Here is a 25,538-nt window from a genome sequence, read left to right on the forward strand (position 1 = left end):
AGCAGGACGAGGTACCTGCAGAATTAACCCCTGGACAGCTTGTGGCATCCAGGAAGGTGCTCCAGAACTAGAGTTTGCATCCATTCAGATTGGCCAGTGCCAGAGTCCTGGGCATTGTTAAATATTTGCCTTTTCACTTTTCAAGCATCCCCCTGGAACTGAATACTTAGAACTGTACTTGGCACCATAGATGAATGCCAACCACTATAAAATAAATTACCAACTTCATTTTTATACTAAACACAATACAATTTATCTTCTTCATCAAGTTACAAGGACCTTCAAAAGACAACCTAGGAATGGCAATGTGGTGCTGGAGAAACAGCATGGCTTGGGGTACAAATGTTCTGGGTTTGAAAGCTGCCTATACTCTTTTCTAATTGTGTGACCTTGGACAAATGACTTAAACAATGTTAAGCCTTTGCAGCCACAACTTAAAAAATAGTGAAATTGTCTTCATAAGGTGGCTGCACAAATTAAATGAAGCGCAAGCTGTAAGAGGTCTAACTATGCTTAATTCATTTTAAGAGTATAATAAATCATAACTAATTTTTAAACATTCTGCTACTTGTTATACACAGGAAACTTTGTAGACAAAGTTCTTGGTTTCCATTGTATAAAGATATTGGACATTTTTCTGCAGGAAATATAGGGCTATTGTCAATTATTTATATGTTTATTGTTTTGCTTTTATAAAAGTTCAGTTATACAGTTAATTTCCATATAATACTTCCCATTTTGCTTGTGACCCAGAAAATGGCATATATTGTCCTTTTTCTTCTTTTGTATTTACAACTGTAAATCTGCCCCTTGAATAAATAATTCAATTCAAAATTATTTTTTGAGAGCACAATGTTGTCTATTTTTAGAGAAGATACAAAAAAGAAAAGAAAATGAGCTGCATCATGGCCCCAGAGAGGAAGAAGAGAACTAGCATTTAATAAGCACTTTTGAGATCCCAGACTTTATGCATGGTATTCTTAATTAACTCCTATCATTTCCACAACAACCCAGGTGAAATAAAGATTATTAATCTCCTTCAGTAGAGAAGCAAATTGAAGCTCTTGGAGGTTAAGTTACCTGAGGAAGTCACTTGGCTGAAATTCAAATCCAGATCCAAATGCTGACCATCTTCTGCGCCAAAGGAAAAATTATCATTTCTAAACATGATTTGGAATAGAACTTTTTGAGCTACATAATTTGCAACATCCTTCTGGGAAGAAATCTGCATCATAGACAAAAATGTTTCAGCAAATTTCTAGTAGACCTGAATGAGATGAAGAGCTTCTGGGAGGTCAGCTGTGACGTCACTGGATGCCCAGTGGCCCAGCAATCAGAAGTCTACAGTCTTGTGACCTGATGCCCTTTTCTGTTTGGAGTCTCAAAATGACTACTAACCATTCTCTTTTCTTGTAAATGTCTCTACCAAGACAGAAGTCTTTGCATTGGTCTTTTAGAAGATTTTCTCCTTTACAGTAAAACTAATAAAATTTTGTCACATGCTTATAGCTTAATTGTCTGAAAAGATTTTTTTTTTCCTTTATTAAACCACGATATCTGAATTTGTGGAGACAGACACGCAGAGGTAAGTACAATGCTTCTTGGTCCACAATTCAAGCAAATACTCAATTAGTCCCAGAATAACTGAATTGTTTATATTTACAATTTTGATGTGTCTAAAAGCTCCCTCTAAACAGAACCAGAATCTTTGAGTTTTCCAAATACTGAGTGGTAGAGTGGCCTGGAGTTTTCTTGACAGTTGACTAATGGGATATTGAGTCAGGGAAATCTTTACTTTGGGTTGAGTGAGGTATATTTATGTGATCTGCATACACTTCCAAGTGCTGTTTAATTATTGCTAATTATCCTAATGGAGCAATGGATTTTGAGGAAACTCTTCCAGTTTGGATGCTGACTCTTCTGCATGTCAGAGCAGGGGATGTGTGATGAGATGCAGATGTATGGTATCCCACACTGATAATGGAAGGGAAATAAGATCTGAAACATATGGAGCCAGAAACTACTCTACAGAAATTATTCACAAATTTCCAGTCATACATGAAACACACTAGAGATTTTCCCAAAGTTACAACACTATTTAAAATGCATGTGGCGTTAACAATAATGAATTATAAAGCTGAAATAAGCTTTTCAAAATTACCAATAATAAAAATTTTCAATGAACTGTGCTAGAGGAAGAGGAAAGACTAAATTACTTCCTTATTCTTTCTAAGAAATATTTTTTAAACATTATAAGCAGAGATAAAAAATACAGATAAAAATGAAGGACAAAAAGCATTACAAAGATGTGTCAGGCAGCCAATTAATTAAAACAGTTACTTTTCTAGATTTTGATTCTATGTAGTATTTGGAGCTTTTTAAAATTCATAAATTTGTGATTTTCTGTTTACTTTCCTATGTTATTTTATATTCATAATTTTGTATTCTTTTCTTAAAGAGAGCTTCCAAAATTGTGTCTCCTTCCCATGAACAGCTACAATACAGCAAACACATTTGTGCCAGCCATCCTGCTAAATGTCTTACACATATTTACTCATGAAATCCCCACAACAGCTTCATGTACAAGAAATGATTTTATTGCTACTTTACTGGTAATCATACCAAAGTTCAGAAAGCATAATCATCTGGCCCCAAAATGAACTGGACTCTGAAAGCCAGGTTACTCTGACTCCCAAAGCAGGGTTACTGGTTTAAAGCACTTATTCGAAGGAGAGAATTTACAACCACCCTAGGTGTTTTTAGAAAGGATTCTCTCCTGATTCAGCACGAAAATGTTTTCCTTTTCCTGTAGCTGAAAACTTCTAGGAACTATGAGCTTAGTTAAATCTAACATGTTTTCATTGTTCTCTGCAAAATGTTTATGTTCTCTAAATGGATGAGAAAATCACTTGTCAGTGTTATCTGGTGCCCATGAACTTGATTTCAAAATCCCCTTCAAGTCATGAGTAAGTTTGCTTTTTCTTCTGCCCCAGCTTCTGAGCCAAGGAACAAATCCAGAATCTTCTTCAGGGTGTACAGACCTCGGCCCAGCACCTCAGTCTCTCCTCACTCTGCCCCTCTCCAGGTCACGGCTCAGTGCTGAGAACACTCAGCAAATAAACTCTATGTTGCTGCTAGGTTATTACATAGTTATTATAACTTTTCAAACCAGAAAGAGACAAATTAGAGATGCCAGGATTATCTAATTATTTGTCATGATTTTTTAAAAAAAGGATTAATAAATCATTAGATTCTTTCCTAAAGGTGTCAAAATAAGTTATAATACTATCAATCTGCCAGTTTCGCCATTTTACCGTATTTAATCCTAGTAGTAACTTCACTTAATTAAGTCCACACAAAAATAGATTACATAGTTGATAAATTAGGCAAGAGCTATCTAAAGAGGTTAGACTTTATAATGAAATTAGGGCTCTAAAAGATGCAAACTTGTGTAACAGTATACTCCATCATAGGGAATGAATCACTTGCGAAAGTCGTACTTCCACACGACAGGGTATCACATACTTGCTGAAAAGAGCAATATCATTTCCCAGCAGGCTGCGACTGCAGGGTTGAAAAGTTGTTTTGGGTGCTAGGAATAAGAGGCTGCCCTTCAGAAGTGTAGAGAGAGCCCAGTCCTCTTCATCTTGACAGGAAGCCCCTGTCCCGGTATCCTAAACACACACACACACACACATTTCCCTCCTGTCGTCACTCTCACTTGGGTCCATTGGGACTAAATAAATTTTGCGCCTTAACTCTGTTCACATGTTACTCCAAGATCAGAATTTCCACATCATTCCTTCACCCTCAGATTTTGATCCTCTAGTTCTAGGGAAATGGGAGTTGCCTTTGTGACCCTCTCCCACTCTTTCCCAACTATTTGAGACACTTGCACTATGCTCTTATTCAAAGCCATCAACAGCAAAGTCTTTTACGTTCCCTCACCTCCTTGCTCTAACTGAAACCTGGGTCACCCCTGAAATCTTACTTTCCTGGTGGCACTCTCGGGTGATGGCTTTTAGTCTCTGACATCAATAGGTACTGAAAATCAGGTGGTGAATTTCTTGCTCCTCATTGCTGCTTCAAGACTATTTTTTCTCTCCCTCCTCCTTAAAGATTCACAGATTTGAGACTCACAGTATCAGTCCATACTTCCTTCTTTGTGGAAGTCATCTACCACTCCCTTAGTACACTTCCCCATATTAGCTAATGATTTTTTAACTCTTGGCTAAGTGTAACTCTTATCAACGTGACTCCTGAAATAATTTTTTGAAATTACAACATTCAAAGATAGTATTTCTAGTATCTTGGCTTCTCAGTTCTTTGATGTTTATCTTCAGAGTTGTTTCCTCCTACTCTTCCTTACCCCTCTCCTCCCATGACATACATCTGATCAATGACTCCAGACTCTCCATAATCTCCAATTATCACCCCCATTTTTGCAGCTTACTCCTTATAACCTCCAATTCCAACAATCCCTTGACCTGGATTTTTTTTCAACCCATTAACTTCTGACCTAGACTTTCAATCCATTCTCCTCATCATATTTTCACTGTCCTTTTCTCCCCTTGTGCCCTCACTTTCTTCTTTATGTATCCTGTTGTTCAATCATTATACTCAGGCACTTGCATATACCCTCAACTCTCTAGCTCTGGTCTCAGTTTGTCATATAAACCTATGGTTTGAACATGATCCTAGTTAAGAGCAACACTCCATCTACCATCTATCTGTTCTCATGCACATTATCATCCCTGGAGAAAAACACAGCTATACTGGGTGACTTGTTTTACTTTAAATTCGTGATTTGAGTAGACCCTTGAGCTTCCATGATGCCATACTTTCTCTTCTTTCTTAACATCCAGCACCTACACTCCTATCACTCACAGCTGCAATTCTGCTGTCGACCTCATCATTCAAAATTAAGTATTCAGAAGAAATTGTTCATCAAAACCATTATCTACCCACTTTTCTACCCATGGCTTCTATATTCTCACCTGCAGAAGTTTTACAAATTCCTAGCTAAAATCAATTCTTCTTGTGTACTAGAGCCCCATCTTTTATCATCTCCTAAAGGAAACCACTCAAACATCTATATGTACAATCATACAAAGATGTCCAAGGCATATCTTTAAGCAAAAAAAAAAAAAAGGCAGATTTCAGATCTGATGAGCTGACAATTGGAAGAATATTCTAAGCAGAAGAATAGTGAGCTTGTGGATATCTTATGATTAGTATATTAACGTTTTGCTATTGTTGTTAAATATATGTATTTGTTCATACATCCATTCACTCATTTATTCATTTGTACTTTAACTGAGCGTTTAGTATGTGCCAGGAATTATGCGAACTCTTTGGATAAAGCAAAGAAGAAAGCAGACAAAATGCTTGCTTCCATGAGCTTTCTAGTATGGGAACACACAACAAGCAACAAAAATGCGTAAGATATAGGGTATGTTACACGGCAGTAAGTGCTGTGGGAGAAAATAATGGAGGAAAAAGGAATGAAATAGGTCAAGAAAGAAGATAGGTTTTTTAAAAGTATGACCAGGGAAAGTTTTCCTAGCAGGAAAAAATTAATTACAATTGGAGAAGAAATTATTCACTTTTCATTCGATTCATATTTATTGAGCAAATACTATGTGCTAAGGTATAGACACAAGGTCAAAATAATTCCATATAAGTTTTTCTACACTTAGTTGGATTCATCTCAACCTTTATTCACATTGATGCTAAAGCTTCAATTTTATCATCTATAAAAAAATGATTATAATCATCATTAATTGAGGCCCTACTAAGTGTCAGACAACACAGACTCACTTTACCTACTTCATCTCATTGACTCCCCATTGGTGACTAGGAGGTAGGTATCACTTTCCCTATTTTACAAATGAGAAAGCAGTCTTGGGATATGATGGTGCTCAGGTTACGTTATGAAACCAGTAAGTGGCAAAGCCAGGATTCAACAAGAAAACTGTGACTTGGTAGTCTGAGCTCCTTCTACTACGCACACTGCTCCCTTGGTGACTATAAGCCTGGAGAACCCAGCCAGAGAAGGAGCCCCAGAGTTCTGACGCTGAATAAAGACGCAGTAGGGCCACTCTGTGCTAACAAGGCTACTCTATAACGTGCAGAGTATGGGTACACTGGTGGCAATGGGTAGCCCCTGAAGAAAGTAATGTTTACTTTTGAAATGTTTCCATCACCTTTTAGCAGTAGCCCTCAGTCCCTTCCTGGCTTTTATTTCTTTTTTCTTTTTTTTTCTTTTTTGATGGAACTGGAAGGGAAGATAAAAAGGTACAGTGAACTCTTACTGTGCCAGGCCCTAATTAGTACAGAGACATGCCTGTAAAATATTCTGAATCTATGAACAGCTTGAAGGCTTACTATCACTTAGAAATTAGTGAAAAAGAAATGCATGAAAACAATGCAAAAGTTTTGTGTGATCATAAATATGAAACTCTGTATCCTCTTGTATATTTTTACAATTACATCCAAAATTTCTTTTCATTAGATATGTTAATAGTGTCAAAGGATATAATTTCTAGTGTAATATAAAAACTGACATTTTAAAATTAACTTTCATATTAGTCTTCTATGCCTAACTCATATCCCTTTAAGATAAATACTTTCAATAAGCGCCTTTACATATTGCAAAGTTTTAATTGTTCCATATTATCTTTAAATCTATTTCTTTTCTTTTTACCTCAGAATATTATTCTTTATATTTATGCCCAAAAATGTTTATTGATTATCTTGCCATACTTCTCTGAAACAAAACAGAAAGTACACATAGACACTGAAATAATTTAAGAAATTTTAAACATTAGAATGAACAAGAGACTCTGCCTTTAAAAAACAATCTGGATTGAGTTATCATTACAACGAATTAAATAATAGAATTCATTCCAAAGTTTAATGAATATTAAACATAAAATCTAAGATTTTACTATAAACACGTCTCTTAAGATGTTAAGTCAACAGGCTTTCTGTTTGTTTTTCAATTGGTCCAGGTATCCAAGGTCACTTACCATGTCTTACTACAATAAGATAGGTTTCAGCATCAACTCTATTTTAATTTTTGGTTTTTACAAGGATACTTAGTGAGAAAATACGTTTACTGAAACGTGTAGATAAGAGTCCAAGAGGTTCTGTCATAGTTGTGTAACTCACCTCTTTGAACTATGCCTGAATTAAAGTCTGTGTGTCACTTATCAGATCTGTAACCTTCCTTAGACGTCCAGTTATATATGTATGCATGACTCGTACATGTTACATCAAAACTTCTGCTTAACAAAGAGCATTGTCTTAGAATGTCCTTAGCACCAAAATGGAGTGTTTAATCTTTCTAGAAAGTTATAGTTAAATGAAGAAGGCCTTATTATAACACCATATGACTTAGGTAAAAAGATAAGCTTGTGTGCTAAATGATTGTCAGCATTCATGAGAACAATCCCTCTACTGTCCTCTAAGAGAATACTGAAAACTGCTACCATCCCTAAGTAAATTTTCCAGTCACCAATTTCCATTGTATTTATAAAGACTATCATTTAAATATCCTCAAGTAATATAACCATGATGTTACTTTATTTTTAACCAAGTATTTCTTTATTGCTTCAAGTGTCCATACTCCTAAGAGGAAACAAAACATAAATTCAATTTCTATCCTGTTTCAAACTCATAACCTGCTATTAATGAATCTGACCTATGAAAACAAATTCCCTGTGTGTGACATCAGTATCCGGCACGTGATGCTATAGGATTTGTAAAAGAAGTTACCATTTTGGATCCAGAACAATGTTTTGGTTTTAGCTGAGGCATGGTCCCAAACTACATTCTGGTTCTGTTTCCAGATCCATTAGTGACAGTGATGTGATTTCATGTTCTGGAAGCTCTACTGGTCAGTGGTTTCAGAAAAAGAGGTGGTGGTTCTTCTTCCATTACATATTGTGAGGCTTAATTAATGGGTGTAAAGCAATTGGAGAGTGTCCAATAAAAGCCTCCACTGAATGTGAATACCCCCAGAATTACGTAAGCACTGCACAATGTGTCATCTCAGCTGGTTCGGCTGATTAAATCGTCAAGTCATTGTCCTTAATTGTTGAGTTCCTCTGGAGAAACAAGGTCCAAAATGGAACTGGTCTTACCTAGAACATGGTGTATACCTGGAGATGCATCTCAGCAAGATGTGTGTGTTTGGTGAGAAATTGCTTTTTAACTCCAATTCAGGTGCTTTCAGAGCTGTCTGATCACAACTAAAGCAAGCTCAGTAATAAGTGAGGTATTAAATTTATGCATAGTTTTCATTTTACAACTTGACGTCCAAATGAGCTCATGACAGGGAGGGTAAACAAGGTTTATCTCTAGGGTCAGTTCTAATCAACTGGTTATGATTGTCAGGAGGCCAATACTGAAAAGGATTCTGAGGCCAAAGCTGGGGTCTTCAGAAAAGAGGGTCACTGAACTCTGACTCTTGTGGCAGTGATAGCAGAGATCCGTAGCAAAAGTGCATTGTAATTCCTATGCCTGTGAGGCCATAATTACTGTGGTCAAGTGGAAAGTAGTAATGATATTCATACACGTATCTAGGAAAATCCCTAAGGGTATGGTACACCAATCCTGCCAAGTCATGTTCAGTTCTCAAAGTACAGACAAAACACTTCTCTCAGTTGGATTCTTTCCTAGTAACAGGCAAATCTAAAAATACCAACTGAATTTTAAGCTATTGCTCAGTAACAGGTTGTTTGATCAAATTTAGCTAGCTTTTCTTCATACCAGTGCAGACACAGTTTAAATATCCTTTGAGTGAATATTTTTTAAGGGTTGACTTAATTTCTAATCAAACTCTGAAGGGCCTTTGGGCTTCAGAAAAGTTAAAACTATAGAATTACCTTGTTCTTTCTTGGGGCCAATTAACTGGGCAGATTCTTTGCATTCAGTTGAAGTCCCTGAACCTTAGCTAAAGTTTCATTTTCTCGCTCAGCAGTTGGAAACCTATCTCTCTGCGCAACAGAAACTAAGCCTGAACCTCAGGAGCACAGAGCGAAGCAGACCTTGGCGCCGGTTCCCCCCAGTTTGATGTGCAGACTACCCCAGAAAGTGCAGTTTCACCCTTATCCCTTTCAAAAGCCATGAAAGGAAGTGGAGGAAGTATGCCAGGTTGTTACTCAACTCTAGCATTTAATCAAGCATTACCCGGGCTCCTCAGAAATTCTCCAGCCTCTAAATTGAGAGTGGAAACAAAGGGAACACAGGATGGAAACTACTTAACTGAGCCGACTCCCAGGATTACTCAGGATCATGCGGCCACTCTCAGGCAGGGCACAGTTATTCCCTGAACTTCTGAAAGTCAGCAAGAAATCCCACCTCAGCCCTAATGATGATTTCTGACTTAACATGTCTCACAGCATCCTCAAGGATCCAATACACACTAATTCACTTTGTGTTAAGTGTGACTTTTTATTTTATTTATTTATTTATTTATTTATTTATTTATTTATTTATTTATTTATTTATTTATTATTGATGTATACCCAGTTTACAACCCTGTGTTCATTTCTGGTGCACAGCATAGTGATTCAGATATACATATATATTATTTCACATTCCTTTTCATTATAGGTTATTACAAGGTATTGAATATTATTCCCTGTGCTACACAGTAGGACTTTGTTGTTTATCTATTTTATGTATAGTAGTTAGGATCCCTCCACCCCTGTGACTTTCTATAAAACCGATGTCAGTGCACTGTAGATGACACTAAATGACCCCACCACACTCTCTCCATGAAGGTTTTAAGTACACAAACAGGGCATCCCCACTACGGGAAAGACTTGTTTATGAGTTGGGAGAACAGCACGGGACTGGCACAGAGCAACAGGTGCAGGACCTGATTCATTCTGATTTCCTCACCTGCAAGGGAGGAACCTGGCATGTGTCAGAAATTCCTGGTATACCAGGGGCCATTACTAAAGTCTTTGTCTTTTTTCCCTCCCCCAACTTAAGGCAAGAAATGGATGTCCTTTGTTTGCCAACACTCAGGAGAACTAGCCTGCCCTGAAGTCAAAACAACCAACCTATGAAAGCTGGAGGGTTGGGCTTTTTCCTTTCTTTTTTTCAAAGGTCTGAATGAGGTGATGCTGACAGCTGAGAAGCAGGTCAGTCAAGTTTTGGGCGCTCTATTACACAAGCAAGACACAGCCAGTCCCACTTAATTTTGTTTCTCTGGCACCCTCACGCTCAGTGGGACATCGGGACACCTAACCCATCTGCCTTCTTGAATGCACGGCGACGCATTCAAGCCAGGACAGCTGTGATGTATTTCAGTTCCTGTTTGTAAACACTCCCTAGACTTGAAGGTAAGTGTGTCCTGGATTACATAGGATCCTTCCCTCTTCCCCTCTCTCTCTGTCTCTCTCTCTCTGTTTCTTTCTCACTTATGTACCAAAGAAAATCAAAGCAGGTTGAACTTTTGACAGAACAGTCTGGCAAGTATCTGCAGAGACTCTTGTAAAGACAGGTAGTTGTTTCATCAAGTAATTACCTTCAAAATGAGCACTTGCACTGAGTTCACTTTAAGAATTATTGCCAAATTTGCTTTATGATGAAACCTGCTGAAGAGTTAAATAAAACCCTTGCCTAAAATGTACATGAGTACAAGAGAGTTTCCTTAAGTCAAATCTTAGTAAAAGTTTCAAAATGTTTAAAGTGGAAGTGACTGCATGAATATAAGTTGAATACTTAGATTTAAATTATGCATTTGGCTTAAAGAGCAATATAATATGATAGCTTTTGAAAAACAATCTACTTAATACAATGAATTACAAGCTCCCATATATCTCTTCTAAAGATTTTCTTAATTAGAAATTGACAAAATGTTGTGTATATAATTATTTTACTTTGCATGCTACGTGTCCATGTACAGCGCTTGTTGGCAATCTGAAAGTCTAAGCCAGCTGTTGCAGGAGACACCCCATAGAATAAAGATATGGGTGAAGTTTCTTAAAATTATTTTCAACTTGTGGCTGTGAAAGGCTTCTTTTACTAAAGGGATGTTGTTTTACTGTTTACCACTTTCTAGTCGATCCACGGCAGCTATTCGGCTGTTTCCATGGACAGTGAAACAGGATAGAAGGACAGAATTCCCATGTTTGGGAATTTGGGTCCAGAATATTTCCTTTGGAGACACAGTCTTACTAAGCTTAACACTCTTCCACTTAATTATCTCAGCACCGATGTTTATGACTGAGAGTGCCCAGGTTAGCAGGAAGTAGGACATGCTACACAATTTCCTAGGCTTATGCATCCCCCAGCCCTTTAATGAGAATGATGCTCACCAAATTTGATATTTGGTGTTATATTTCCCGAAGGAGAGTCATGTTTTTCTTTTTATTTGTTTCTTTCTTTTAAAATCAAATAAAGATATGCCTAGAGTCCTCAGGTATAAACATGCCTTCTGACTAGTCTTCTCACCCTTTCAAAACCCTCTCATAGAAGAGGCATTTCTAGAAGCATAATTCCTTATATCTTCCCTTACGGTGGCCCTTTCATTTAGGGAAAGCAAAATACTGTCCAAGATTGGAAAGGCCACTCAGAGTAACTCAGAGAACTCCACGTTAGACTGAGTTTCCTATGACAAAGACAAACAAAATTCAACTGCCCTAATTTGTAGCTAGAGATCTGTACCAAAAACTATTCCAGGCAGCTGAGAGGGAAGAAGCACAGTGTATATTCTTTAGTTATTCTGCTACAGAAACATGTTTTTATATCATCCCCGGTGTACCTAAACTGATGTTTTTATTTAAATCTTCTGATTCGTTTAGAAAGACTGGCACTTCTCTTCTCTGGCGTGGGCTGATTATCTGACACAGACCAGGGTACCTCCTTATTTTTTAAGCTTGATGTAAAATGGGAATGACTCAGTTACAACAGGAAGGCTGGGCAGAATAATAACTTTACGAACTTAAGAAGGAGCAATATTATACGCAGTGAATGTGAATTTGCTTCCCTTAATGGCCACAGTTCCCCTGCCCCACCCCTGCCGCCGCCCCACCACCTCCTGCAGCCCCGTATACAAAAGAAGTAATAGGAAATCACTTTTTAGTGCCAACACCAAAGACAGGGGAGAAAATAGTGTTCATTTTCTTTGTATAGAGGAATTATTTTTTAAAAATAGTGAAATTCACACTCTGAAAGTCTTTTTTAAAGTCTAAGTATTAAAAACAATAAAAAGAATATATACAGAGAGACTTAGAATCTGTGTTTAAGGTATCACAAAGTGGATGGAAATCCTCCTCTCCTTCTGTTCTCTTTATAATCATTCTAATCTTAGACATCGTTCAAGTCTGTAATGATTTTGGCTCTGTTCCTATGAACTCAAAATTCCTCTGAGGAGTTTCCACCTAGGGGCAAGAAAAGCCAAAAAACTGGGGGAGAAATGATGCTAACCTAGTTCCCCTGGTTTTCTCTCTTTCTCTACAATTTCACTTTTCTTTCACCCTCATATTCTGTCTGCCTCCACCAGGCACCTGGTTGACTGATGAACGTGGGAACTCACAGGCATGCCACCCATCCTCCAGTATAACTTTATACAACACATATACAACATAGTGTAAATATCTTAACTCCAGAGGTAGAGAGAGACAAAGCAAAGTGTAAAGAATACAAATTTCTTTCTTTTATTGCCCTCTGTAGCTTCTGTATCGCCACCATTAAACTTCCCTGCTTACAACATGCTTTGTTCAATTCAGAATAGTGTCAGACGTAACCAAAATTGCCTCGTCCTTGTCCCAGCAAAAACCTAGGGCTGGGGTCCAGAAGAGCTGATGACTTCAACTCCTCTGCTTCTGTCCCTTTAAGACAAAGAGATCTGAGTAAAAAGCATAACCTGGTTCTCTTAGAAGCCAGAGAGAAGAAGCAGAGTGGTCCCCAGCTGCCATGCTGGGGCAACAGGAACAAATCAGTACCCACAAACACCTTACCCACAACTGTATTAATTCTGGAATAAACTGCAAATAGTATTCACAACAAACCGTGCTACCCCTCTTCCTTTTCTCTCTTTTCCCTGGAAATACATTATAGGCAGTAACAGAATGCTTGGCTCATTGAGGGCGTTGGTATCTTTGGTTTTCAAGTTACAATCAAAAGCTGGGTGAAGGGTAGAGAGATCCCCCTGGTGGTTCCATGTTACAGGCAAAGTGAAGCAGGAACAACAAAACTCACTTTGTTGACTCCTGGTATGTGGATTCCCATTACATGCAGGGAGCAAAAGCTCTACGCCACGTTCCTCGTGCGACATTATGAGAAAATTAGAACAGGTGAGGGTTGTTTCTGTACCCCCTCTGGTGACCACTTCATTAGGAAGAGAAAATAACCAGAAAGTCTAGGTATAGGGAAAGCAAATCAAACTCCCTAACGTTATGACAGGTGGCCAAGTACAATGAATAAACGAATCAGACCACTGGCAGTAGATAATGAAAAAGGCTACAAAATTTGCTATGAACTTGACAGAGTTCACAGGAAAGAGCTGTTTCTGAAAAGGTACATGTAAGTATTTTTTAAACAAAACTAAATAGTATTTTAAATGTGCTATGTGAGGTAACAGTTTAAAGAAATGTTAGTGAACTACAGGTCCTGGGGATAATCACTCCTGTTTTATTAATCTATAAATTGCATAGTGACAGTGTCTGTCCAGAAACGATGGAGACAATTACTGGGATTTTTTAAAGTAGGATAGAAATGTGTTGAGTATGTTTAAGAAAAAATTAAGTTAGAAGTCCCTATTTTTCCACTGTTTAAAAATATAAGATTATCAACTGCTCTGGTTAAAATAATAAAGTTTGGAGAACCTGTGCTAAGAAAATGCTTGAAGGAAAAAGTTCTAAAAGATAACAGGGTACTAAATTCTATTGGATGAGTGATTACTAGCTTTTAATGCCAACCTTTGAATCCTAACCTAATCTTTCAGCCACTAGCTATGTCTCCTTGAATACACTGTTTACATTTTTATGTCCCATTTCATATCCGTAAAATGGGATTAATAATCCCTTCCTCATTACTTGATTATTTTAAGAATTAAATGAGAAAACATGCAAAGCATCTGATATAATAGATGCTTAAGAGTAATGTCTTCCAGCTATACAAACAATTTTTAAGATCTAAATGAATTGTCTTGATTATCACAGAAGAGTGAATGAAATATAAATAAACTAATTATGACAAATACAAACACCTGTATAATTCCTCCCACATCAAGACAGATTATCAGGAGCACAGACACCTGTTTCATGCTCACCCAATCAATACTGTCTCCTCTCTTCCCACAAGTAACCACATCCTGACTTCTAACACTCTAGTTTGTTTTGCCTTTTTTTTTTTAACTTTATCTACATGGAATCACACAGCACAACTGGCATTTTAAGCTCTGCATTATGTCTGTGATAATCACCCGTGTTACTGTACTAGCTCTAGTTTATTTTTCATGCACAAATATTTTGCAATTTATCACCCAGTCTGTTACTGATGGGATGTTTAGGTTGGAGACACTTACAAATAATGCCCTTATGAATGGTCTTGTATGTCTGCCTGCTTGCTTTTTAAGTAGAATTTTCTTAAGTGATAGGCACAGGGCATGGAAATTATTCTGTTCCTTAAACCTTAGAAATTCACAGGCATCTACAGCTTTTGAAGAAAACTATTATATTAAGATGTGTTATAGATATGTTTAAGTTGTACCACCATGTAAGAAATCATTAAGCAAGGAGGCAGGTACTTAAAACCAAGCAATAATCACAAGGACTATTTAGAGGCTCCTTAGACCCTAATGAAAAATCATGAAGTTAGAAAATTCTGTGAAAATTTCTGGGAGAGCTTTTAAGAAATGGCAAGTAACGCTGAATCTAATAATCACAGTTGCACCTCCTCCCTTTTCTTATCTCAGTCATTCTGGAGGCTTTTAGTGAAAAATAAGCTCTAAGGTCTGATTCAAAGAATACAAAGTCAGTTCTCAGATTTTACTGTTTGAGGAGAAATAGTCTAATGTTTTTTAAAGAATTATTTTTCCATTTAAAAACACTTTAAATTTTATCACTCATTTAGGTTGGAGTCAGTAGACCTGGGTTTCAATGCTGCCTTTTCCATTCATTAGCTTCCATTATTGGCCACTCTGAACCTCAGTTTCTTCATTTGCAAAATGGGGATAATACAAGCTACTCTTTTTGTCTCACAGGATCAGTGTGAGAATCAAATGAGATGATATTATAAATTGTAAGGCATTTATAGACATATTATTATAGTCTAAAATAAGAAATGTAAGTTAATGTCTATTAACTGCTTACTTTAGATCAGATATTGTTTAGAGTACTTCTACTTAAATCATTTCATTTAGTTTGGAGAACACTGTGAAGTCAGTATGATTATTATGATATTGATAAAGCAACTGCTTAATATACTGATTTTTTTTCATATATTATTCATGATAGAAGCCAGAATTACAATATAAATATAATTGTAAAACCTTTTCCCCATAGCCGTCTATCTATGAATTGTGGCACTTCCATACTTAAAAGGCAGAATGACGTGGCTGGAGTAGAGGTCAGAACCATGGTTTCAAACCCCAACTCTGCCACTGTCTAGTTAGGTAATTTTTTCCACACATACTCCCAACTAGATTCTTCATTTCTACAGTAAGAAATTACAGTGAAAGAATCCTAAAATCGAAAACTATTTCTGACTTTATGTAATATGGAATTAATAGGAAAAAGTGCAACATAAAGTAAAAATATTGTTTAAAAAAATGTTGAGTTCAAATTAAAGAAACTCAAATTAGGAACTAATAAAATGTTTTCAAGTTCATGATTGATTCACTTTAAAGTGATCCGTTTAGTGTATAATCAGTAACACCATTTTCATAACAAATATTTCAAATTACATCTCTGTAAAGAACATGTTTTCTTAAATAGGTTGAAGAAATGAGCCAGCTCTACATGCTCTATATTTATGATACTTAAAAATTTTTACTTAGCATTTCATATGTGTGTGTATGTGTATTTCAGCTTTTCCCAAGTGAAATGAACTTTGAAATAGTAAAATAGTAGTGTCTGGCTTGACAAAGGAATCAGAGAGAGAGACAGAGAGAAAGAGAGAGAGAGAGAGAAAGAGAGAAAGGAAGGAAGAAAAGAAAGAAAAGGAAGGAAGGAAGGTAGGAAGGAAGGAAGGAAGAAAGAAAGAAAGGAAGGAAGGAAGTTAGGAAGGAAGGAAGAAAGAAAGAAAGGAAGAAAGGAAGAAAGAAAGAAAGAAACAAAGAAAGAAGAAAAGAAAAGGAAAGGAAAGGAAAGGAAAGGAAAGGAAAGGAAAGAAAAGAAAAGAAAAGAAAAGAAAAGAAAAGAAAAGAAAAGAAAAGAAAAGAAGATTATAAAAAAATAGAACTCAGTGAGATAGAACTTAGTGACTCTGCTTTTAATAAAATCCAAAGAAAATTTTTGGAATAAAGAGTATGCTATTATCATCTCAGCATTATGTCTCTAGATTTTTTTTTATCACTTTAAACATGTAGATCTATTTAAAAAAAAACCCTCAGTACTTTAATAATTCCAATGGTTATTCTTTTCTTTCAGATTCTCCTTATTAACACTGATATCAAGGAAGGAAGGCTACAATGTTGATCTCAGCCCAAATTGTGCTGATTTCAATTTTGTTTAGTTCACTGCTATTTGGAAGCCATGGGGAAGAAGGTCCAGAAATGAACACAACACAAAGCACTGTAGAAGGCTTAAAAACAAGGGGAAATGTATCTGTGCCTTTGGAAAGTATAGCAAATTTAACCCCAGATAAAGAAAACAGAGAAACCTCCAACCCCAAGGCAAGTAACTCCTCTCTTGGGGAGCCATCAAATAAAACCCACGGAACAGGTTTCTACCATAATCTGTCAACAGACAACCTTTCCAGGGGTCCGAGACCCACGCCCACATTTTCCCCGAGCCCTCCCTTGATCCACAGCTTTGTTTCTAAACTGCCTTGGAACTCATCTGTAGGGGATGAGAATCCTCTGCCAGCCTCAGCACCTCTCAATGCTACATCCACAGTATCTTCCAAAAATTTCACTTGGTCTGTGGTCAATGATACCATGAAAGCTCCGGACAACAGTTCCATGACAGTCAGCAACCTCCCTGCAGCGCCAAACACCACTTCTGTGACCTCCATAATAACGGAATCAGACGGCTGGCCTACCACAACCGGAGACAGCTTGGTGGGGTTTACCCCCTATCCAGAAACAACTTTACAGCCCACCTTGAAATTCACCAACAACTCAAAAATCTTTCCAAATACATCAGACCCCCAAGAAGGTAAATATAAATGGATTTAACTTTCCTTTTGTGTGAAAGTGAATCTCCAAGCCATTACATCTAAGGACTGTGTACTAGAAGAAAAGGAGGAGACTGCAATTACACAGGGAGTTCTCACTTTGGCGGGGCAACCACGCTATGCACAGGGCACAGTGAAGGGATTTCAGGACGTAAGGCAGCATGTACCAGTAATTCCTGCGTGGGAATGTGATGAGACAGCAGGACAAAAATGAGTAGTAGGGTGAAAAGAAACAGAAACAGGCAGTGGTACAGTTTTCAGATACTGGGTGACAACATTTACTGCCTCTCAGAAAGACTACCTGAAATTTCACATGCTTCTAGGAATACAACACAACTGAGCTTTTAAAATATATGTACGTGGGTTTTGAAAATAGAATGAAATAAATACATTTAAAAATTATTTTGAAACCACATATTAATCACAGGAAGGTAGAACACTGATATTAAAAAAAAATGTAAGCTCAACAGAAGGCTATCCTCCTTAATTTTTTAGTTCAATACTTACTGAACACCATAAAAATGGAATTTAGCTGTGAGTATAACAAGAAAATTGTGTTATGGAGACATTTCTGTTTCATTTAGGGATTAAGTCAAGCTTCAAAACATAAAGTGGAAAAGATCTCTAATATTTAATGAAAATTCATTATATTTGATTTTTTCAGGTCTAAGCACACTTTTCTGAATTAAAAAAAAACATTTTTCTTTTTCCCTCTATGAACTCACTGATTTCCAGTATAACCTACCTACAGATTATATTAATAATGCAAACACTGAATCATATATACCAATTCCTGTTTAAAAGTTGTTGTCAGTGTGCAGGAATAGTTTTAAATTCTGAAATCTAGCCTTTATTACGGTGCTACAAACCAACGTATTGTATGTACATATATTTTCATAATTTAAGACACCCTTCCATTCATACATACTATGATCTTCCATCAGAAAATGTTTTTAAAAATATAGTTTTGTCTAAACACAAAATACATATTGAAAATATTGAGTACTTACTCCTACCATTGCCTTTAATCAAAAGAAACCTTAGTTAACTTTGTTTCACTTTTACTTTAGTAAAAATTGTGCTGTTAACCTTCCAGCATGTTTTTTTTTTCATAAATGGGGTCTGAAATTGAATTAGAGACCCTAGAAGACCCCTTGCCTACCTAATTAATAAGCTTCTCAAGAATTTTTTTTTAAAGCCTGAAAATAAAATGCCCTAAGTATGAATCCAGGGAGCATTAAGTGGTTTATTAACAACTTCGTCTTCCAATAAGGAACCGGGTAAAGGGAATGATGCAGTGACATTTTGGACTCCCTTAAGCTCAGACCTACACATCTGTTTGCAATGTGCAAGGCACTGCAAACATTCTATTTGTTGTATTTGGGAAAATCCTCAATCGGGATATACTTCTATTTCCTCATAACTAGTCTTTTCACTTGGGGTTTGTGGATTCATTTTCTATCACTCACTTACTCGCATTAGCTTTTCACTTTTGAATGATTATAGAGACAAATTCAAAGTTTATTTCCTCATTCAATTTCATCAGAGATTTAGAGTTGATTAAAACCTTAATACAGAATTCAGCATAGAAATTAGATATTAACAGAGCATACACTTGGCATTTCAGTACTAATGGTGTCAGTAAGTAGTGAGACACGGTTATAAAACTAAGGCTTAGAAGTATTTCGAGATAATTCAAATTTTGAAGTACAATTTTATCAGGAAGTATATTTTCCAATATATCCTAAATACTCAGTACTTTATAAACACACCACACACTATATATAGTATTATATATAACCATTATCTAATTAAAAATAACAGTATTAAACATGCTTTGCTTACAGAAAGTCCACATGTATATATTTCTGTTTTCTGAATAATTATTTTCTATTTCTCATCTGTAAATTATTTCTTCTTTGTTCTCTAGAGAACAGGAATACAGGAGTAGTATTCGGGGCCATTTTAGGTGCTATCCTGGGTGCTTCGCTACTTAGTCTTGTTGGCTACTTGTTGTGTGGAAAAAGGAAAACAGACTCGTTTTCCCATCGGCGACTTTATGATGACAGAAATGAACCAGGTAAAACACAACTTTCAGAATTTCACCTGCACACAGTGGTTTTAATTGAGGATGCTAATGGTCACTGCATTACCTAGAAGGCATGTGGAGATTCATTCGACAGAAACAAAGTAAAGATTGATTCTAATCTACTCTCTGTTTCTCAAAGAACATAACCAAAATAATTATGGACCTGTCAGTGGAATTTTAAAGCCATATTGCTCACTACATCACAACTGGTTTTAACTAATAATCCCAGAACCTGAAACATACCCTTATAATTGAAAGATAAGGGTATAATACTAAGAACAAAACGGCCAGTTTTGTTAGCAAGTACCTGAAGAGTCATTCTTTACCATTGTTGAATCTCTTAGTAGCAGTAATTTGAAAAATCATTTATTCTAATTGGGAGCTCTTCCAAAGTTTACATATCTACAATAGCTCTCTACTAATTATCTTAATGAGTCTCTAAAACAGAATCGCTCAAGAGTTGCATATTTGGGTACACACAGTTACAATACACTTTAATTCAGAAAGTTCTCAGCCATGTGACGGTAAAAAAAAAAAATCTATCTATGGATGAGAAATGCATCTGCTAGGAATAAAGTTCTGAGGTGCTGAGTTAGATCTTAATAATACCATATTGATTAGAACAGAAATGATATCACTTCAAATGACTGACTCATCTCTTTATTTTACATTTAAGGACAAAAAAAAAAAATCTGTTTTCTGGTGTACACAAGGGACTCTTGCCACCATAAAAAACAGTTAAATGCCCCTGTTGGGTCCCACTAATAAAGTCTTGTTGATTTTTGATAAGTTCAGATCATTACTGACATACTGTTAATTTTCAGAACCATTAATTATAAATTTAACTGAATTCTGTTTATGGATTTATAGCAATCCACAGAAAATAAAAAGTGCCACTTTTCAAAACTGAAGGACAGGATTTCAATCAACAGGCATTTCCAAACTTTTTCTTCTAGTTTCAGGATATTTTCTTCACATGTAACCACATGCAAAAGCTCAGTCTATCAGCCTGATCCAATCTAAGATGTTGTGATTGAGGCATAATAAAATAATTCAGTCACACCACCTGACTTACTCCTTCAATGCAGCTTTGAGACACTTCTTCCAAATCTCCAAAGGTTCCTGGGAGCCCAGTTTGTAAACAGATGGCTTAAGGAAAAGTAGGATATGAGAATACGTAGCTGAATAATTAGATGACTAGTCTGTCTAATTAGTAATTAGTCATTGCTTTAGTATTCAGATACCTAGTACATGCCAAAAGTTTTTAAAAAATAAACTCAAGATCATTAAGGAAATAATAGTTGGCTGTTTGTTAAGAGAGAAAAAAATCGTCTATGTTATTAACCAGAAAACCAGAATTACATGATAACTTGGATCTATCAGAAGGAAACATAAGGTTTTATAAACAGTTTTCTTTCATCTATGTCTTCAGTGGCTCGCCCATGAACATATTAAGACACTTTGATTTTAAAATTAAAGCTCTTCACTTTTTAAAACTTACTTTTACACCAGAAGTAAAAATTCTGAACATGTTGACAAGACTCTGAATTCATAAGATTCAAAAGTCAATGAGATGTCAATACTGCTTTATATGAAGTATAGCTTTACCTCTGTTGTGAGCTCTCCCTTAGGTTCCTTCATTTTTGGACTAACAGCAGTGAAATTTTGGAAGTTAAAACTGTTCTTAGTTATAGAAAAGAAATTTGGCTTGAAAAATATCTACATATTTAAAAATTTAAAACTAATATCTGAAAAGCCGATATAAAAAAAGTTACTTACTCAAACAGAATAATTCCTACAGTCTAGCAGATGCCTGAGCATGCAACTTCCGGACTGTCACTGTAAAACAATTCTTTTCCGTCGCTTTTTTTTTCAGTTCTGCGGTTAGATAATGCACCGGAGCCTTATGATGTGAGCTTTGGGAATTCTAGTTATTACAACCCAACGGTGAATGACGCATCTACGCAGGCAGCCCAAGAAAATGCACGGGATGGCATTCCTATGGATGACATACCTCCACTTCGTACTTCAGTGTAAAAAACTAAGGGGAAAAAGGCTTCAGATGACAAATGCTCCCCTACATCCTGGCCTTTTCAAATCCAGCTTCCAAAGGCTGAAGCAAGACCACTGTCGTGTGGCTTGTGCCAAAGAGAACTGTAAAAGCATGAGGGCAGTTGCAGAAACATAAAGACAGGATAAATCATCCAAAAGGTTTCCTTTCTTACCATTTCTGACTGTGCTGAATCATCTACTGAGTAACTGCAACTTGTATTTTTATTTTTTTCTTAGTAGGAAATGTTTATGGAATCAGGTAAAACTAAAAGATTTCACATGACGGCCCTGCCTGATAATGTAATTTAAAAATCCTTCATTGACAATAGGAACCCAAAACTACATCTTTACTTTTTGGGGGGAGGGGGCAAAAACCAATGGATTGACTCTTCACTGCTCCCCACTGTGGTCCCAATGCCATACATCAAGACTGGCATTTTCCTGAAGGGAAACTGGAATGGTGATTTTCTTTTTTTTTTTAATTTTGACCTAAAGCTAGAAAGAGTATGGTACAGAACTTCTGTTCTTGGGAAATTAAAGTAATGCGAGTGAGAGACTTGTATTCTAGTGCATTTTACTTTTCTGTATCAGCAGGTACACAGTCCCCTTGAGTTGCCAAGTTGACAATGACTTCGCATTCAACAGATCATGGTATGAAAGCTGACCCAAACCAGGAAAGTAATCACTTCTCTTCAAAGCATGGGAGATTCCAATCTGTGATTTACTTTAGACTTTAATTAATTGGGTTCTTTAAAAACTCAGTGAAAAACATGGTGAAAAAAGTCAGCCAATTCATATACCTGTACATAATTTTTATAGTTTTAAGATGTTAGCTAGGAACAGGATTTATTTTGTATTAGACATTATTGCTCAATCATATATGGAATAGATTCTGCATCAATGAATGCATAAAATGTAAGGTTAAAATATAGATGAATGGAAGCAATAAGCAAATAAATCATTTTCTGAGCATCACTTTCACAAGGGAAAGGACAAGAGGCTTAATGTGGAGTCTGGTATGTTTCAGTTTGTCTTTAATTATTGCTTGTTTTGTCAGGAAAAATACATTCCGCAGTATGGGAAGGTTGAGGCTTTAGGGATTAGAGGATTAGATCAAGCGCTCAATTCCCAGAGAAGCAGTGAATATTTGAAGAGGGCATATGGAACAAGACTTTATTGTTGAATTGATACATGGTACGTGTGTGTGTGTGTGTGTGTGTGTGTGTGTGTGTGTGTGCACGCGTGTGCGTGAGAGAGAGACAGAGACAGAGACAGAGACAGAGACAGAGACAGAGAGAAAAGAAACATAGCAACAGCCTCAGAAAATGAGGGCTAGGAATTAAGTAATAGAAGGACACACTTACCCCATATTGCCATAAAAATAGCAAAGAAGACTGTCCCTCCATTGTCAAATAGATAAGTCACCTTAGAGGAAAACAAAAAACCAGTCACTCTGCTGATTATAATAATCCAGTGATTACTCTTTGCATATACATACTATGATTTTTTTTTACCCAGTGGAATCACATTATCTTATAGCTTGCAAACCTAAGATATGCAGCCCTGTCATGCACTCTGCAACTGTTTCACGTGATTTTTCTCATGGGGAATGGTGAGGAATCAGCATTTTTCCCCCTCTTCTTCTTTCTTCCCGTTGGACTCTACCTTCATTTATGCTTAGAAGTGGTTCTAGCCCCCTGAGGAAGTATTTGTGGGCCATGAATAGAAGCTAGAGAGTGAGCTGTAATATGGCAGCTTTTCAGGGGAGGCCCACCAAGTTGCATCTCCTGTTAGCAAGATTTCCAGGATTGGGGGAGTTGCCAAATGCAGAATTCTGCCAGTGAGCCAGCACTTCCAGTGGAAAGGTGTCACCGTGCTGTCTCTGCTCTCTGATGTCTTTCAGAATGTGCCATGGGTCGGGAAGAAGTTTCATGAACCACTGGACATTTGGGATATAGTCCAAGTGCTTTTTAATCAGACATGACCTGAAATTTTATAGTTTACAGTTATACCATGTTACTAAATATACATTTCAGGGTTTCAAGATTTGTTTGATTTTAATAAAGTATAAATTCAATTTACCTTTGCTTCTTTTCATTTGCGTAACGCCCTGGCTCAATTTATCATTTAGTGAGGGAGATTACACCAGTACAGCCGAGGCAATACATGTTTCGTAATCACTTAAGTACCAGAGAAACTATAGAGAAAACAGGACCACTGTTCTCACAGGAGTGAGAGGACAATCTGGGGCTAAAGAACATTATTCCAAGGGAAGTGGGAAAAGAATGGTGTCTTCTTTGCTCAGGCTACAGTCTAGAGGCAGCTCAATGGAGGCATTAAACAACACTAGTGTGTATTTTAGTTGTAATATCTGGAACGTGCTGCAAAACAGTATGTAAAGCAGATAAAGGTGGGATGTATTTTCCTACAATGTAGCGTTCCTGAAAATGTCATTATACAAAAGATGTGCTCCTTCTGGAAGCAGGTGGATAGGTGCAAGTTGTTCTAGATGGCTCTAAACTTCTATGACTGTTAAGGCTTGGGCTTTTAAAAAACAAGAGTTAGTTTTCAAAACAACCATCAGTATATATCATGCACAGCAGAGAAAAGGACCACAAGGAACTTCTCCCACAGAGCTCACAAAATTCCACCCAGCTTTTTTGTGTCCACAGACATCCCATAGAGACACCTATAGCTGCCAAGCAGCTGAACAGCTGTCTGCTTTCCTTTATAAACAAGCCGAGTGCAGAAAACAGCCTCTTAAGAGTGTTAGAACAGAGGCTTCACACACGGGCATGTAAAGGTCACCAAGAAATAGTGGCTTCCCCTACCGCTCCAGAAACAGCCGTGCTTTCAGAAAAGTGACACATAAAAAGCCACACTTAACAGCAATTGTGTTGCCTAGACATGATTTGTCATAGTTCATGTGATATTTTCCTTCGAACAGCTCTTCATTTCTTTTCCTTGTTAGTTTTGCTTACAAAGGTTTCAGGCATTTTTTAACTCAGTTAACTTGAAACATCAGCTTTTCAGAAGCACACCCATGAGACATGGTACTTATGCAGTATTGCTGTAATGTGAGATTTACACGCTTGTAGTGGGAGATAAAGCTGGAATGGGAGCTAGGGAAGACTTCAGAACTGGCCCTAAGGATGAGTGTAAAAGTATAAAATCTCGATGTTAGATCCACAGCTACTCCATGTGGGGTGTATTATGACAGCAGAGCCCGCGGAGATGAAGAGAACAATTGGAAGCCTGTGTTCCAGCTTCAGGGGCTAAGGGCCTCTGTAGGTGCTGGCATTAGAGCTGCTGAATGAAAATGGGGAGGAGGGGGAAGGAAGAGTCAAGCACAGAGTGGATGACTCAAGCTTAGCTCATGAGTGACTGGCAGGAGAGCCAAGGCAGGAGAGCCCTTGTGGCGAATAGGAAAGGAAACCCTCTCTCTATAAAAACCCTTGCTCTATAAAAGAAAGCTCCAGATGAAGGCTCGAGAAAAATCCCAAAGCAAAAAGAACAGACTTTTCTCAAAGGGGGGAAAAAAACAGCTTGTCTGACCTATAAATGTATATTTGCAATGAATTATTTTGTTAGAAAAATAGTTTGCCTTTATGCACAGGGGCCCTACGGACAAGCATTTCATTCAATAGCATTGATGTGAGTAGGGATAATATATGAAGAAAACTGAAGCAGTTCAAACAAAGCTGTTTTTTAGTGCAAATTCTCTATTATTTTTGACATCTGATTTCTCTTGGAGAGCTGACTGTGGCTAGAAATCAATGAGTGTGGGGATTGTTTAAGGAGATACATTTCTTATTAAGTTGGAAGCTTAAAGTCAATGTCTCCTCTACATTAGTTACTGGATCTCTCTCTAAAACTGCTTGATGGGTTCAGAATAACTTAAAGCTCTGGAAACTGCCACTTATACTTCATTCGAGCCCCTCTTGGCTAGGAGAACAAGTGGCTTCTTGGGCGGATTCAACCCTGTGGGCCAGGCTATTAAGAGGGGAGAGAGGCAGGGAGCTGGAATTTAGGCTGG

General features: G+C 37.0%; 2 protein-coding genes across 8 annotated transcripts in view; one reads left to right on the forward strand and one right to left on the reverse strand.

Annotated features, from left to right (window-relative positions):
* ANO3 (anoctamin 3) overlaps positions 1-25,538 on the reverse strand; it is a 360,413-nt gene that overhangs the window by 51,492 nt on the left and 283,383 nt on the right. For all 7 annotated transcript variants that reach the window (XM_031459864.2, XM_064492497.1, XM_064492496.1 and 4 more), the window contains one exon: positions 22,867-22,927. In XM_031459864.2, the coding sequence (XP_031315724.2) occupies positions 22,867-22,927 (61 nt within the window). The remainder of the gene's footprint in view (positions 1-22,866; positions 22,928-25,538) is intronic.
* MUC15 (mucin 15, cell surface associated) lies at positions 9,941-23,583 on the forward strand. Its single transcript, XM_031459862.2, has 4 exons — positions 9,941-10,358; positions 16,614-17,342; positions 19,292-19,441; positions 21,327-23,583. The coding sequence occupies exons 2-4, from the start codon at positions 16,655-16,657 to the stop codon at positions 21,485-21,487; spliced, it is 999 nt and encodes a 332-aa protein (XP_031315722.2). The 5' UTR covers positions 9,941-10,358; positions 16,614-16,654; the 3' UTR covers positions 21,488-23,583.

This window comes from Camelus dromedarius, chromosome 12, assembly GCF_036321535.1.
Source record: "Camelus dromedarius isolate mCamDro1 chromosome 12, mCamDro1.pat, whole genome shotgun sequence".
Taxonomy (NCBI): Eukaryota; Metazoa; Chordata; class Mammalia; order Artiodactyla; family Camelidae; genus Camelus; species Camelus dromedarius.

Excerpts from the sequence above, each read along its gene's own strand:
- MUC15 (XM_031459862.2), top strand. The coding sequence starts at position 16,655 with ATGTTGATCTCAGCCCAAATTGTGCTGATTTCAATTTTGTTTAGTTCA. Across the intron at positions 17,343-19,291 it reads TACATCAGACCCCCAAGAAG|AGAACAGGAATACAGGAGTA; the intron begins GTAAATATAAAT and ends TTTGTTCTCTAG. Across the intron at positions 19,442-21,326 it reads TGATGACAGAAATGAACCAG|TTCTGCGGTTAGATAATGCA; the intron begins GTAAAACACAAC and ends TTTTTTTTTCAG.